The sequence below is a fragment of the Heterodontus francisci genome, chromosome 2 (assembly GCF_036365525.1).
Source record: "Heterodontus francisci isolate sHetFra1 chromosome 2, sHetFra1.hap1, whole genome shotgun sequence".
Classification (NCBI taxonomy): domain Eukaryota; kingdom Metazoa; phylum Chordata; class Chondrichthyes; order Heterodontiformes; family Heterodontidae; genus Heterodontus; species Heterodontus francisci.
In genome coordinates, this window is record NC_090372.1 from 119,429,532 (window position 1) to 119,446,942 (window position 17,411).

Sequence of the window (17,411 nt, forward strand, 5' to 3'; positions counted from 1 at the left end):
ATAGAATAAGGGGATACTGATTTAAGACTGAGATGCGAAGGAATTTCTTCTCTCAGAGGGTAGTGAATGTCTGGAATTCTCTACCCCAGAGAGTTGTGGAGGCTAGATCATTGAAAGTATTTAAAGAGGAGGTAGATAGATTTTTGAAATATCGGGGAGTTGAGGGCTATGAGGAGCTGGCACGAAAGAGTTGCGGTCTGGGGCAGATCAGCCATGATCTTATTGAATGGCGGGGCAGGCTTGAGGGGCCGAATGGCTTACTCCTGCTCCTATTTCTTATGTTCTTATGTTCAATGGCCAAATATCCTCTTTTGATGACATTCTTTCCATTTCTTCAGTCCCTTGTCTCCTAGAGGCACTAATTCCTATTGGTGTACTGTTCTATGGGTTCAGGACATTATCTCATACTTTGACCAAGTGGTCATTTTTACGCATGTGATTCTTGCATTGCAGGCAAGCCAGTGCTTGTCTTCACCTGATGTTCATGCATGTATATTCTAATAGGAACCACTGGGTTGGAATCAGGAGCAAAAGCCTTCTTCCCTAATTCAGGGTCATAGACACTAAATATACTTTTTCTCTTGTGCCCAGGCTCAGCTAATTAGGAATATAAGAACATAAGAACAGGAGGAGACCATTTAACCTGTTGAGCCTGATCTACCATTCAATCACATCATGGCTGATATGAGACTTAACTTCATATACTCGTTTTTGCCCCATGACTCTTAATACACTTGGATGACAAAAATCTATGAATATCAGATTTATAATTTACAACTGATCAAGCATCTTCCTTTGTGGAAGAGAATTACAACTTCTACCACATTTTGTGTGCAGAAGTGTTTGCTAATTTCACTCCTGAAAGGTCTGGCTCTAATTTTTAGACTATGGTCCCTAGTCCTGGACTCTACATCCAGTGGAAATATTTTCTCTCTATCTACCCTATCTATTCCTTTTAATATAGAGTCTTTTTTTTTTGGAGTCAGAGTCATTTACGGCACAGAAGGAGGCCATTCAGCCCATTGAGTGCATGCCAACTCTCCACGGAACTATCCAGTCAGTCCCACTCCCTTTAACAATTTTGATCAAATCACCCTTTAATCTTTTAAATTCTAGGGAATAGAACTGCAGTTTGTTTAATCCCTCCTTGTACTTTAACCTTGGAGTCCAACATGGACTTGGATGTCATATTCAAGACCCACACTTTCAATGGAAACTTCTAATGGTGAACATCTTACTTAGACTTGCAATGGAAACAGGAAAGCTGCTTGACAGAAGAGAGATGCATAAATAGAAATCTATAAATGTTATAATTTACAGTAGCTAAGAACAAATTGAAATTGGAATCACAGATGGTTCATTGAGCTTAACTTTTATAAATAAGGGACAATTTAGAATCATTTTCATTGCCCTCCTATCTACAGTTCAAGCCCATACTCTCTCCTCGCCAATGAGTTTCAAATCAAAAGGCTATGGACTCTGACAACATCCCGACTCTAGTACTGAAGACTTGCCCTCCAGAACTAGCCACTCCTCTAACCAAGCTGTTTCAGTACAGCTATAACACGAGCATCTACCTGACAAAGTGGAAAATTGCCCAGGTATGTCCTGACCACAAAAATCAGGTCAAATTCAATCCAGCCAATTACACTGCAGTGAAAGCGACGGCCGTTGAAAACCAGGCAGCATTTGACTGAGTATGGTGCCAAGGAGTCCTAGTAAAATTGAGGTCAATGGGAATCAGGGGAAACCTTTCTATTGGCTGAAGTTATAACTAGCACAAAGGTACATGGTTGTGGTTTTTGGAAGCCAATCATCTCAGCCTCAGGACATCATTGCAAGAGTTCCTCAGGGTAGTGTCCTAGGTCCAACCATCTTCAGCTGCTTCATCAATGATCTTCATAACGTCAGAAGTGGGGATGGTCATTGATGGTAGCACAGTGTTCAGTTCCATTTGCAACTCCTCAGATAATCAAGCAGTCTGTGTCCACATGCAGCAAAGCATGGACAACATTCAGGCTTGGGCTGATAAGTCCAAGCTAACTAGATAACTGTCACTTAGGAAAGCTCAGGTTAATCAACGATAATCAGCATGGATTTGTTAAGGGAACATCTTGTTTGACCAACTTGATCGAATTTTTTGAAGAAGTAACAAGGAAGATAGATAAGGGTTGATGTGGTCTTCATAGATTTTAGCAAGGCTTTTGACAAGGTCCCACATGGCAGACTGGTTAAAAAAATAAAATCCCATGGGACCCAGGGAAATGCAGCAAGATGGATACAAAATTGGCTCAGTGGCAGGAAACAAAGGATAATTATTGTCGGCTGTTTTAGCGACTGGAGGGCTATTTCCAGTGGCGTTCCGCAGGGCTCAGTATTGGGACCCTGCTTTATGTGGTGTATATTAACGATTTGGATGTAAATGTAGGGGGAATGATCAAGAAGTTTGAGGATGACACAAAGATTGGCCGTGTAGTAGATAGCGAGGAGGATAGCTGGAGGCTGCAGGAAGATATTGATGGTCTGGTCAGAGGGCTGAAAAGTGGCAAATGGAATTCAACTTGGAGAAGTATGAGGTGATGCATTTGGGGAGGTCAAACAAGGCAAAGGAATACAGGATTAATGGGAAAATACTGAGAAGTGTAGATGAAGTAAGGGACCTTGGAGTGAATTTCCACAGATCCCTGTAGGTAGCACGACAGGTCGATAAGGTGGTTAAGAAGGCATATGGAATCCTTTCCTTTATTAGCCAAGGTATAGAATACAAGAGCAGGGAGGTTATGCTGGAACTGTATAACTCATTGGTTAGGCCACATCTTGAGTACTGTGTGCAGTTCTGGTCACCTCATGACAGAAAGGATGTAATTGCACTAGAGAGGGTACAGAAGAGATTTACGAGGATGTTGCCAGGACTGGAAAAATGCAGCTATGAGGAAAGATTGGATAGGCTGGGGTTGTTCTCCTTGGAACAGAGAAGGCTCAGGGGAGTTCTGATTGAAATGTACAAAATTTTGAGGGGGTCTGATGGAGTGGAGTTGAAGGGCCTATTCACCTTAGCAGAGAGGTAACTGACAAGGGGACATAGATTTAAAGTGATTGGTAGAAGAATTGGAGGGGAAATGAGGAAAAACTTTTTCACCCGGAGGATGGTGGTGGGGGTCTGGAACTCACTGTCTGAAAGGGTAGTAAAGGCAGAGACCCTCAACTCATTCAAAAGGAGTCTGGATATGCATCTCAAGTGCCGTAACCTGCAGGGCTACGGAACAAATGCTGGAAGGTGGGATTAGAATAGGTGGATCATTTTTGCCCGGCACAGACACAATAGACCAAGTGGCCTCTTTCTGTGCCTTAAACTTTCTATGATTCTATGATTCTAAGTGTCAAGTAACATTCGTGCCTCATAAATGCCTGGTAATGGCCATATCCAACAACAGAGAATATAACTATCTCCCGTTGACATTCAATGGCATTACCATCATTATCTTGTGCATTACCATTGACCAGAAACTTAACTGGACCAGCCCTATATATGCCGTGGCTACAAGAGCAGGTCAGAGACTGGGAATTCTGTGGCGAGTAACTCACCTACTGACTCCACAAAGCCTGTCCACCATCTATAAGGCACAAGTCAGGAGCGTGATGGAATACCTTCCACTTGCCTAGATGAGTAAGGCTACAACAACACTCAAGATGCTCGACACCATCCAAGACAAAGCAGCCCACATGATTGGCACTCCATCTACCACATTAAAATTTTATTCCTTTCACTGCCAATGCACAGCGGCTGCAGTGCATACCTTCTGCAAAATGCACTGCAGCAGCTCACCGAGGCTTCTTTGACAATACCTTCCAAACCTGCAAACTCTATCTTCAAGTAAAACAAGGGCAGCAGTAACATGGGACCACTACCACCTCTACATTACTCTCCAAGTCACACACCATCCTGCCTTATAGAATCATAGAATGGTTACAGCCCAGAAGGAGGCCATTTGACCTGTCGTGTCCATGCCAGCTCTCTGCAAGTGCAACTCAGTTAGTCCCATTCGTTTGCCTTTTCCCCATAGCCTTCAAAATGTTCTCTCTTCAGGTTCTTATCCAATTAGCTTTTGAAAGCCATGATTGAATCTGCCTCCACCATATTCCCAGGCAGCGGATTCCAGATCCTTATCACTCGCTGCATAAAAAAACTTTTCTTCATGTCATTGTTGGATCTTTTGCCGATCACCTTGAATCAGTGTCCTCTGGTTCTCAACCTGTCCGCCAATGGGAACAGTTTATCCCTATCTACTCTGCCTAGACCTGCCATGATTTTGAACACCTCTATCAAATCTCCTCACAACCTTCTCTAAGAAGAACAACCCCAGATTCTCCAATCTATCCATGTAACTGAAGTTTCTCATTCCTGGAACCATTCAAATAAACCTTTCTGCACCCTCCTTCACATCCTTCCTAAAGTGCAGTGCCCAGAATTGGACACAATACTCCTGTTGAGGCCAAATCAGTGTTTTACAAAGGTTCATCATCACTTCCTTTGTAATCTATGTCTCTATCTATAAAGCCCACTATCCTATATGACTTTTTAACCATTTTCTCTACCTGCCCTGCCCACTTCTAAGATTTGTGTACATATACTCCGAGATCGTTCTGTTCCTGCATGCACTTTATAATTCTACCCTTTCCTTTATATTGCCTCTCCTCATTCTTCCTACCAAAATGAATCACTTCACACCTCTTTGCATTAAATTTCATCTGCCACTTGTCCGCCCATTCCCCCTGCCTATCTATGTCCTCTTAAAGTCTATCACTATCCTACTTAGAAGTCACAATACTTCCAAGTTTAATTTCATCTGCAGTTTTTGAAATTGTTCCCTGTACACACAAGACTAGGTCATTAATATATATCAAGAAAAGCAGGGGACCTAACAGAACCCTGGGGAACTCCAGTATATAACTTCCTCCAGTCCGAATAACATCCATTCACCACTACTCTCCAGGCTGAATTTTATGATTCTGCTGCCAGGGGCAGTAGCAGGTGCACAAAATGGCGGTGCTCCCGCTTGTCACATGAGCGGCTGCGCCACCGCGATTACATGGTGCATGATGGAGGCAGCCATCCCCCACCCAATCATGTGGCTGGGGCAGCAGTGGGGATGCCATTCATGGCGTTACCTGATGTCGGAGCAGTTGCTGGCGCCATCTTTAAAAGCCTGCCAGCTCTGCATTCACTCTATCTGTGGATTCTACAGAAGCTCACTGAAGCAAAACTTCTGTATGCTACCAAAGATTTCTACCTCAGCAAGCAGCCCCCTGGGCATACTTTGGATCATATCAGAGGTCTGAGCAAGGGTGGTCCATTCGCACATAAGCTTCTTGCAGCGATCCCCCCATTCACACACAACCCCCTTGCAGAGCTCCCCCAGCACACATAACCCCCTTGGACACTCAGCATAACAGCAATAGCCGCTGCAACCCCCACTTCCCCTATGCTACTTTGGTTAAGTTACCTTCCCTTTCGCAGCACCAAGGTCTCTTGCCTCGGTGCTGTGAGCTTTTCAGTTGTGAAATTGACAGCACATGATTGCCGCACATCGTCCACAAAATTACGGAACATTCGTTGCATCGCAGTGAATTAAATTGAAATTTATTTAAAACAACATTTCAGGTATTTAAATTATGATGCCGTCACGCCGTGGTGACAGTACCACCACAGTACTTCACCGCCTCGGACAGCATCAGCACACTGCATTACGACACTGGGTTTCATGGCAGATGGCTCCATCGAGATTCTCTGCCCCTGCCCCCACACCACCGAACTGGCCCCAGACAAGAAAACAAAATTCAGCCTAGAAGTTTGCTGTCATTCAGCCAACTTTATATCCATGTTGCTATTGTTCCTTTCATTCCACGGTCTTCAACTTTGCTGGTAAGTCTATTATGTGGCACTTTATCAAATTGCTTTTGGAAGTCCATATATACCACATGAACAGCATAACCTTATCAACCATCTCTGTTACCTCATCAAAATCTTAATCAATTTAGTTAAACATAATTTTTAAAAATCCATGCTGGCTTTGCTTAATTAGTTCATATTTGTCCAAGTGACTTGTTAATTTTGTCCCGTATTATCATTTCTAAAAGCTTTCCCACCATCGAGGTTAAACTGGCTTTCCCCTTCATGGGAATGTACCTCAACTGCACCCGAACCATCTCCTCTATAAAGGCAGCCCATTGTTCTGTTATGGTTCTGCCAGCTAATCCTTCTTTCTAGTTTACTTGGGACAGGTCCATTCACAACCCACTGAAATTGTCCCTCCTTCAATTAAGTATTTTTATTCTAGATTGCTAATTTTTCATAGCTGTTTCCATAGCTAATATAAACCTCATGATACTATGATCACTGTTCCCTAAATGTTCCCCTACTGACTCATGATCCACTTGACCCCCTCATTCTCCGGAACTAAATCCAGCAAGGCCTCTTTCTTCATTGTGCCAGATCAAAAAGTTCTCCTGAAAACTCTTCTGAAACTCTTCCCCCTCTCCGCCCTTAACACTATTACTATCGCAGTCTATGTTAGCATAATTAAAGTCCTCCATTATCACTACTGTATAGTTCTTGCACCTCTCTGTAATTTCCCTGAAAATTTGCTCCTCTATGTCTTTCCCACTAGTTGGTGGTCTGTAGAATCCACCCAGTAGTGTAACCTCTATTGTTTCTTAATCTAACCAAATACATTCTGTTCTTGACTGCTCTAGGACAACCTTTCTCTTCAGTACTGTAATATTCTCCTTAATGAATACTGCTACCCTACTTCCTTTCTTTCCTTCCCTATCTTTCCTGAACACCTTGTATCCAGGAATATTTAGTACCCAGTCCTCTGCTTTTTTGAGTCAGATCTCCATTATCGCATATGTGGCTATGTGCACCTGCAGCTCACCAACCTTATTTACCGTGCTTTGTGTGTTTATGTACATGCACTGTAAACCTAAATTAGACCTTATTGCATTCCCTCTTAGTCTGACCCTACCTTACTCTTTCTTACTCTAGTGCTATCTCTCTCTCCCAATCCTTTGTGCACCTTGTTTCTCTTTTCTAATGCATCCTGGTTCCCAACCCCCTGTCAAGTTAGTTTAAACCCTCCCCAACAGTACCAGCAAACTGTCCCATGAGGACACTTGTCGCAGCCCTGTTGAGGTGTAACCCATCAGGCCTGCAAAGGTCCTACCTCTCACAGACTTGTAAATATATCACAGCCCCTTTATCTTTGCTGAGTCAAAATCCTGGAACTTCCTACCTAAGAGCACTGTGGGTGTACCTTCACCACATAGCCTGCAGTGGTTCAAGAAGATGCTCCACCACCACCTTTTTAAGGGCATTTAGGGTTGGGAAACACCCGTATTCCATGAACGAATGAAAAAACAATTACATTTTTAATGACAGAGTTTGTATTCATCCTGCCAGGTGGCAATTTAATCCATATATCAACAGTTTTCCAGCTGTGAAGCAGGGACCTCTTATGGTTAATTTATATTGTGCTTTCATTAACTTATTTCAACGTAGCCTGGTTCTCTTCTGATACAATATCAACTGTAAAATGTGATTCATGATTACAGTGTTTTTTTCAACATAAATATGCAGAGTGCTGTTTAGGGCTGTCTACTTAAGATGCAATACTTCATAGACTTTTATTAGAAAGGAAGGACAATTTAGTGCTGCACAGCTGGTGCACAACAAAGAACACAATAAACTAAATGGTACACTCACAATTTCCATCTTAAACTCAGTGTCTTATTATTGAGTAGGAAAACTGTTTATAATCAAATTAATGTCCTAAGTGCTGTCATAAATATCAATAATTTATATAAATACGTCAGGAATGAGTAATTCAAAACAACATACATCTGGGATAATAAAAGCAAAATACTGCAGATGCTGGAAATCTGAAATAAAAACAGAAAATGCTGGAAATACTAAGCAGCATCTGTGGAGAGAGAAGCGGAGTTAACATTTCAGGTCTGTGACCTTTCATCAGAACTCATCTGGGATGATTTATTTATTGGAATTAATGAAGCGATTTAACATTTGCAGAGACAGTTAAAATAGTTACTTTCCATTGACCTAAAGGCCCAACTTTAACAGTACAATTAGCAACCTATTCTAATATCTAACATAACAGATATATAATATAAAGTAGTATTGTTAAAGTATGCACTTTGGATCTAAAGTATGCTCCTACAAAGACTGTGAAAACAGACTTGTGTCATGCAGGCCCCCACCTGCCAAGACTGAGGCACATTAATTTCACCATATGAACATTAATTTTTAAACTGTTACTGGGGTAAAGAAAGAACTTGCTTTTTAAAAGAAAGCACCACCAGACCCTTAACTGGAAAGACATTTGTATATTTACAGACAGTGCTTGAAAAGGGACCAGACGTTGAGGGTGGAGGAGCTAGTATTCCAGGTTGACTGCTAAGATGGCTGAATATATAAACAGACATGGTCAGACCAGTTTAGTTACATGACTAACTGACTGTTGCAGTTTTTTTTAACTTGTCACAGAGAATTTGAACTCAGAAAGCTGTTTGCTCCTGGACTGAAAAGATCTCTCGTGGCTGGCTTGCCGCAGCCTCTCCTACCAGCTCCCATCTCTTTCTCACCAGCTTCGGAATCTATTGAAGACATATGAACCCCGAGAGAGAAAAGTCTCCTACAGTGAACAAGGATTAAGAAAAATACTGGGTCCCAACAAAAAGCAAGATCTACCTACAAGCAAGGACTACAGAAAGCTTGAAGCACAGTAACAAAATCCCCACTTCGGAGCTTGCCTCAAGCCTCTCCACTATTTTTCTTCTGCTCTTTTCTGTCTCTATGTGCATGTGCGTATCGCATATGCATGCTAATGCGGGGCACGGCGTGTATCCGTAGGCGTTAATCGAAGTAGAGTTTAAGTTTAAGTTTTAATAAATTTCACTTTTCTCCTTTAAATCTAAGAAAGCCTGTTTGTGCTCATTTCTTTGCCTTATAATTGGAAAAGGGTGAACAAGGATTCACCAAGGGAGAGCTCAAAACACAGTGTGTTTAAAAATAAAACCCTGTTACAGTAAGACCAGCTGAAGGCTGAAAGTGAACCCCTAGACCTCTTTCTCACCTGGTCGTAACACTTGTTTTAAACACCTGCCACTTGAGAACAGATATTCTCTGTCTTTCTCTTTGCCTCTTTTGTGCAAAGCATATTTTTCTGGGGTCTAGGCCCTTGGGTGTACAAAGTTCTGAACTGAAACAGGCAGGACTATTTAATGATGCAGAAATGACAGGAGCAATTTTCAATTTCATCACTTTCACTGTGACCTGGCAGAGCGGATCGCCTGCCCATTGCAGAACCTGCCTGATTTTCAACCAGCAATTTCCATGTGATGAAAATAGGCAGTTTCAACAACAGGTGGGCAGTTCACTTCGCCAGGTTACTGTCAGTGCAGCAAACAAAGAAATTACTCCCACGTCTTAACACTTTTCACATCATTTTCCAGGCCTAACATTGGATGGATCTCAGAATTGAAGAATTGCCAAAGAAACTGGGTTTTTAGACGTTACCAGGCTATATCTTGCCCTCCAAAGATCATTAGAGGGGAGTCAAAATCTGTGATTTAAATGTAACACTTTTACAACTTCTATGGCCTGCATTTTAGCTCATAGACATGTTTTATGCTGGGTGGGAGAGCTGTTTTGAGTTCGGGGAAATCCAGAAATGGATGTCTTTAAATATTTTTCTTTGGGTTTCCTGTCTACAGCTAGCCTGATTGACAAAGAGGCCTATAGCACAAGGCCACAGCCAATCAGGTCTGAGAGCAGCTGGAGGAGGGGGATGCTGGAGGAGTGGAGAGATCATGGGGAATGGGGGTTCCAATCGCAGGGGTAGGTTCTGATCGCAGATACAGTTACGATTTTAGGGAGGCTCCGAATGCAGGGGGGCTCCGATCATAGGGAGGAGTTCCAATCGTGGGAGGAAGAATTTCCAATTATAGGTTTGGAGTTTCCGAATGCGTGGGGTGAGTTCTGATGGGGCAGGTGGCGCTTGATGGGGGTTCTGATGATGGTCAGGGAAGTCCAATGTGAAAGGGGGGAACAGACACATTGTGCAGCGGGGTTTACAGGGTAGTTTTGTGGGCCTGGAGGAAAAAGCCCTTCCTGCTGCCCCACAAGCTCTTACCTTGTAGATTCAGTCCTTCTCACCTCCTCTCACCTCTCCGGTGTCCCAAGGCCTATGAAACCTGGCTGACATGAGTTGTAAATGCAACAACTGTATAAAAAATGAAGGCACACTGCCTCGTTATAGTATTTAAATAACCAACCCATCTCCTGTGAGTGGGTTGGTCACCTGTCCCTTGTCCCTCCTTTGTAAAAACCCGACATAGGTGGGTTCAAGACGGCTTGGTTTCCTGTTTCAGATTTTTAGCTTTTTAATCTCCCACCTGAACCAAGCACAAGTGTTTTTGGGAGTTAAGATTCAGCCCTCTGAGACAGTTAGCCTCACTTTTTGGGTTCATTAAATTTTGCTGCTGGCAAAACTGCAGTCACCATTGAACTTTGAAATCCTGCCTGCATTTTGAGCAAGCAGCAAAGGGGAGGCAGTATTCATGCCCAGCATTTGCCCTAGATTCGAATGAGCAGAAATACAGTCAAGTTGAGTGGAGCTTAAGTTCAACGCTTGCAAAAATCTGGAGCGATCAAGGGGAAGGGTGAAGAAAAATCAGCCCCAATTGTTCAAGATTGTATGAAACTTTGAGCTTGAGTGCTAGGATTGAGGTCTAAAACCAAGGAGAACACCAGGAACAATCAGCTGAATGGTAGCCACCAGAGCTTGAAAATACTTCTAAAAGGAACATTTTTGATTCAAAATACCCCCCATAAAGAATTCTTGCTCCTCTTTAATTATCAAAGTTCCTCAATGTGCTTATGTTGTGAGGTGTTAGACTCTATCTAAGGAAAAACCTGAAACTGTGGGGGAGGGAAAGGAAACATAAATAGCTTGTCTTTTGTCATCAGTGAAAAATAGATGTAGATAACAATGCAAAAGCAAAATACTGTGAATGCTGGAAATCTGAAATAAAAACAGAAAGTGCTGAAAATACTGAGCAGGTCAGGCAGCATCTGTGGAGAGAAAAACAGAGTTAATGTTTCAGGTCTGTGTGACCTTTCATCAGAACTGGCAAAAGTTAGAAATGTAATCGGTTTTGAGTAAGGCAAAAGGGGGAGGGGGAAGAAGAACAAAAGGGAAGGTCTGTGATAGGGGGGAGGGCAGGAGAAATTAAATGACAAAAGGTGTCAAGGTACAAAGCCAAAGTGGGTAGTAACGGGACAAGTAAAGAAACAAAAGATGTGTCTGGATGAGGTGTAAATGGCAGAATAGCAGCCAGTCAAACACAAAGTAAAGGGATTAAGAAAGAAACAGGATGGGGGAAAAGAAAACGAGCCAGCAAAAACACACACAAAAAAGAAAAAAATGGGGGTTATGATCTAAAATTATTGAAGTCAGTGTTGAGTCCAGAAGGCTATAAAGTGCTCAGTCGAAAGATGAGGTGCTGTTCTTTGAGCTTGCGTTGAGCTTCTTTGGAACACTGTAGCAGGCCAAGGACAAAAAGCTTAGAGTGGGTGCATAGTGGAGAATTGAAATGATAAGCGACAGGAAGCTCGGGGTCATGCTTGCGGACTGAACTGAGGTGTTCTGCACAGCATTCACCCAGACCGCATTTAGTCTCCCCAGTATAAAAGAGACCACATTGTGAGCAGCGAATACAGTATGCTAAATTGAAAGAAGTACAAGTAAATCCCTGTTTCACTTGGAAGGAGTGTTTGGGGCCCTGGACGGTGAGAAGGGAAGAGGTAAAAGGGCAGGAGTTGCATGATTGGTGTAACCTTAATTGTGCTATCTGATATTACGTAAATATCACAGTCTCTAATGAGTCATAAGTTTCTTACAAAGGCAATTTTAGCAGTCAGACAAACAATGTGCGAGTCAAGCATTATATAGTTTGCTATATCCAACTGTACAAGAAATAAAACTTCAACAAATGCATTTAATGCAGATTAATATTTATTAAATTTATTAAACTTTCCCAAGATTTTCTGCGCGAAACGGTCTTTTATAGCATTACATCAGGGTAAATTTCTAAACAACTCTGTTCCCCTATGAACGCATAAAATACTTGTAATTAATTTCTACACTTTTTGAATGTGCTTCTTGAATCTGTTTAAAGTAAATGAATCAGCACCAGCACAGAGAGGAACTTAGTTCAACTGCAGTAAAGTGTTCAATAGTGCTGGTTGGAAAACTCATTTCACAGAATCAGTGTTGTGACTGCAGTGCTAACAGACTCTGTGTGGTTGATGCGAGATGGAAAATTCATTTTGACAAGCAATTTGCACAGTTTTTAATGAGATCTGACTCAGTGTCTAATTTGAGGAATGAACAAGCAATGACATTTTGGCAGCTAAATTTAAACACGATGCATCTTCTCTTGATCCCACAGAGAATTATGTCAAGCTTTGCATCGACTGAAAATTATAATGAAAGTACAACTGAGCCTTCACCTGCTGAGACTGCACAAAACCTAATAAGGCAAAAGATAATGGATGCACAGTTTAAGTGTTATGAAAAAATGGTCAGGGATGCTTCATACAATAAACCAGGTAAGAGGGAACAAGTTGGTATAATACTGGTTCTTTGATAATATGGTTGCTTAAATTACAACTTCCCTTCCATATTGTTAACAGTTATATCCCTTCACATAATTCCCCTATCTTCTTCAAATCTATCATTATGCCTCTCCTCGAAAAAAATTTCTGACTCCACCAGAGGTGTGCAAGAACTATAGAGTGGTGATATTGGGGGACTTTAATTACCCGAATATTGATTGGGATAATTTTAGAGTAAAGGGTAAGGATGGGGAGGAATTTCTGAAATGTGTTCAGGAGAACTTCCTTGATCAGAATGTTCTCAGCTCAACTAGAAAAGAGGCATTGTTGGATCTGGTGCTGGGAAATGAGTGGGCCAAGTGGACCAAGGCTGGAATTGTTTGTTGGATGGGAGGTCAAAATCAGTGCCGAGCCCCCCTCCAATGGCGTGGAGAGCCAAGCCAGGATTTCTCACTCCCCAGGCCCTTAATTGGTCTTGCGCATGACTTCCACCTCCTTGAGACAGGAAATCCCACCTAATGGAGCTGCCGGCCAATCAGCAGGCCAGCAGCTCTTAGTTCCAGCAGCGCCACTGGGAGCGGTGGACACTGCTGGGACAACACCCAGCCATTGCAAGCAAGATGAAGGACGATTCTGGAAGACAGGTAGGTTTTTAGGGCCCCGGTGAGACAAGCGGGGGGGGGGGGTGTTGGTTAGAGGGGTGGGGGGAGTTTTGTGCATTGGGGGCGGTTGGGACTTTGCGGGCAGCCTTCCATGGGGCACAGGGTGCCCGATCAGGAGGGCAACCCCCCCGACCGTATGAGGCCGCCTGGTGGAGAAGTGGAAATAGTACTCCTCCCACCTCAGTTGTAACATATATTTAAAAGTTTACCCAGTTACCGATACAATCATATATTCCACTCTTTATCCCTGAGTAAAATACACCAACCAGGTTTCTTCAATAAACAACAAAATTATCAGTTTATTGTAAAACAAGACTTATCCAGTCATGAAGCAAAGCATCAACACACAGATTAGAATATGAACATTCCCTTTTTAGGTATCCCATGCACAAACACATACACACTGGTTAACTGAAAAATAAACAGATATTCCCTGCAGAGCTCTTTTATAAAAAAAACCAAAAAAAGGAATACTTTGTCCAAATACTTGCTAATTCTTGAAGAAAAAAGAGAATATATGGAAGAATGTCAGTTATCCCTTTTGGTCTGGCATCTGGGTATATGGAAACGGATCACTGGGATCTTTTCTGGAGCAGTTTGTTCTGGAGATGTTGAGAAGTAGTCTGGTAGGCTTTCCAGGAGGAATGTGGCATCAGGGGTTTCAGTTATCCCACTCTGGATTTTCAGGTTTTCCAAAGACGTAGACAAAGATGAGCTGGTGTCTTATCTCTCAGCAGGCTGACCTCCAACTGCTTTTCAACACAGTCCGCACCCCAACCAGAAAGTCAAAACGATATCTCAGAAGTGAAACCAACACATCCCTCATAAATCTTGACATGTCACTTCTATGTAAAGATCTCCCCCAAGTCACCAAGGTTTCTGTTATTTATTGAGCTTAAGGCAAGTGACAGCCAGTAAAGGCTTGTTTTCAAACAAGGCCTTCGAGTAACCCTTGTAAAAGAACATATCCATGGAGTCTTTTCAGTTTTCCCAAATAAACCAATTTCCATGATTCTTAAATACGAATCCCCCCAAAAATAGCACCTACATAACACTCTATACTGTCCCATCTCAAAAATTCCTTTCCTCTCCAGCTTCCTTGAACACGTTATTGCCACCATCCATGCCCATCTTTCCCGGAAGTCAATGTTTGAATCACTTCAATTAAGATTCCACCCCCAACACAATACCAAAACGGCTCTTATTAAAGTCACAAGTGACATTTTATGTGACTGTGACAAAGGTAAACAATCATCCTCCTCTAACTCCTCTCTACTGGCATCCAGCTGGGTGGGACTGCATTCGCCTGGTTCCATTCTTATCTATCTAATTGCAGCCAGATAATCACCATCAATGACTTTTCTTCCTGTTGTCGCACCATTATCTCTGGTGTCCCCTAAGGATCTATCCTTGGCCCCCTCCTTTTTCTCATTGACATGCTGCCCCTTTATGACATCATCTGAAAACACAGCATCAGTTTTTACACGTATGCTGACAACTCCTAGCTCTACCTCACCACCAGTTTTCAACTCCTCCACTGTTCCTAGTTGTCAGACTGCCTATCCAACATCCAGTATAAATGAGCAGAAATTTCCTCAGATTAAATATTGGGAAGATTGAAGCCGTTGTCTTTGGCCCCAGCTACAAATTCTGTTCCCTCGCTATCAAATCCATCCTTCTCCCTGGCAACTGTCTGAGGTTAACCCAAGATGAGCTTGCGACTACATTTTTTTATTCGTTCAGGGGATGTTGGTATCGCTGGCTATGCCAGCATTTATTGCCCATTCCTAATTGCCCTTGAGAAGGTGGTGATGAGCTGCCTTCTTGAACTGCTGCAGTCCTTCGGGTGTAGGTACACCCACAGTGCTGTGAGGAAGAGAGTTCCAGGATTTTGACCCAGCGACAGTGAAGGAATGACAATATAGTTCCAGGTCAGGATGGTGTGTGGCTTGGAGGTGAACATGCAGGTGGTGGTGTTTCCATCCATCAGCTGACCTTGTCCTTCTAGATGGTGGAGGTTGCGGGTTTAAAAAGGCAAATGGTATGTTGGCCTTCATAGCGAGAGCAGGAGTAGGGATGTCTTGCTGCAATTATACAGGGCCTTGGTGAGGCCACACCTGGAATATTGTGTGCAGTTTTGGTCTCCTTATCTGAGGAAGGATGTTCTTGCTATAGAGGGAGTGCAGCAAAGGTTTACCAGACTGATTCCTGGGATGGTGGGACTGACGTATGAGGAGAGATTGAGTCGGTTAGGATTATATTCGCTGGAATTCAGAAGAGTGAGGGGGTTCTCATAGAAAGGCATAAAATTCTAATAGGACTTGACAGGGTAGATGCAGGAAGGATGTTCCCGATGGTGGGGGAGTCCAAAACCAGGGGTCATTGTCTAAGGATAAGGGGGAAAACCATTCAGGACTGAGATGAGGAGAAATGTCTTCACCCAGAGAGTGGTGAACCTGTGGAATTCGCTACCACAGAAAGCAGTTGAGGCCAACACATTGTATGTTTTCAAGAAGGAGTTAGATATAGCTCTTGGGTTTAAAGGGATCAAAGGATATGGGGTGAAGCGGGAATAGGTTACTGAGTTGGATGATCAGCCATGATCATAATGAATGGCGGAGCAGGCAGGAAGAGCCAAATGGCCTACTCCTGCTGCTGTTTTCTATGTTTCTATGCTTGGAAGGTGCCTTTGGTCGAATGAGCCTTTGGTGAGTTGCTGCAGTACATCTTATAGATGGTACACACTGCTGCCGCTGTGTGTTGGTGGTGAAGGGAGTAAATTTTGAAGGTGGTGGATGGGGTGCTAATCAAGCGGGCTGCTTTGTCCTGGATGGTGTCGAGCTTCTTGAGTGTTGTTGGAGCTGTGCTCATCCAGACAAGTGGAGAGTATTCCATCACACTCCTGACTTGTGCCTTGTCGATGGTGGACAGGCATTGGGGAGTCAGGAGGTGAGTTACTCGCCACAGAATTTCCGGCCTCTGCCCTGCTCTTGTAGCCACAGACTTTATGTGGCTGATCCAGTTCATTTTCTGGTCAATGGTAACCCTCAGAATGTTGATAGTGATGGTAATGCCATTGAACAACAAGGGGAGATGGTTAGAGTCTCTCTTGTTTGAGATGATCATTGCCTGGCACTTGTATGGCGTAAATGTCACTTGTCAACTAGCAATCCAAACTTGGTTGTTGTCCATGTCTTGCGGCATCTGCACACGGGCTGCTTCAGTATCTGAGGAGTCGCGAATGTTGCTGAACATTGTGCAATCATCAGCGAACATCCCCACTTCTCACCTTATGATGGAGGGAAGGTCATTGATGAAGCAGCTGACGATGGTTGGGCCTAGGACACTACCCTGAGGAAGTCCTGCAGTGATTTCCTGGGACTGAGATGACTGACCTCCAACAACCACAACCATCTTCCTTTGTGTTAAGATGACTCCAACCAGTGGAGACTTTCCCCCTGATTCCCATTAACTCCAATTTTTCCAGGGTCCTTGATGCCATACTTGGTCAAATGCTGCCTTGATGTCAACGGCAGTCACTCTCACCTCACCTCTTGAGTTCAGCTCTTTTGTCCATGTTTGGACCAAGGCTATAATGAGGACAGGAGCTGAGTGACCCTGGTGGAACCCAAACTGAGCAGCAGTGATCAGGTTATTGCTGAGCAAGTGCCGCCTGATAGCACTGTCGATGACCCCTTTCATCACTTTGCTGATGATCGGGAGAGACTGATAGGTTGGTAATTGGCCAGGTCGCATTTGTCCTGCTTTTTGTGCACAAGACATACATGGGCAATTTTCCACATTGCCAGGCAGATGCCAGTGTTGTAGCTGTATTGGAATTGCTTGGCTTGGGGCAACTTCTGGCTAGTTCTGCTCCACAAGTCTTCAGTACTATTGCCGGAATGTTGTCAGGGCCCATAGCCTTTGCAGCATCCAGTACCTTCAGCCATTTCTTGATATCAAGCAGAGTGAATCAGATTGGCTGAACACTGGCATCTGTGATGCTGGGGATCTCAGGAGGAGGCCGAGATGGATCATCCACATGGCACTTCTAG

The 17,411-nt window shown here is 43.3% G+C and overlaps 1 protein-coding gene across 1 annotated transcript in view; it reads left to right on the forward strand.

Annotated features, from left to right (window-relative positions):
* The window catches only part of calcr (calcitonin receptor), a 346,460-nt gene that overhangs the window by 130,393 nt on the left and 198,656 nt on the right, over positions 1–17,411 (forward strand). Inside the window, exon 3 of the mRNA XM_068051371.1 lies at positions 12,529–12,688. Within this exon, the coding sequence (XP_067907472.1) occupies positions 12,529–12,688 (160 nt within the window). The remainder of the gene's footprint in view (positions 1–12,528; positions 12,689–17,411) is intronic.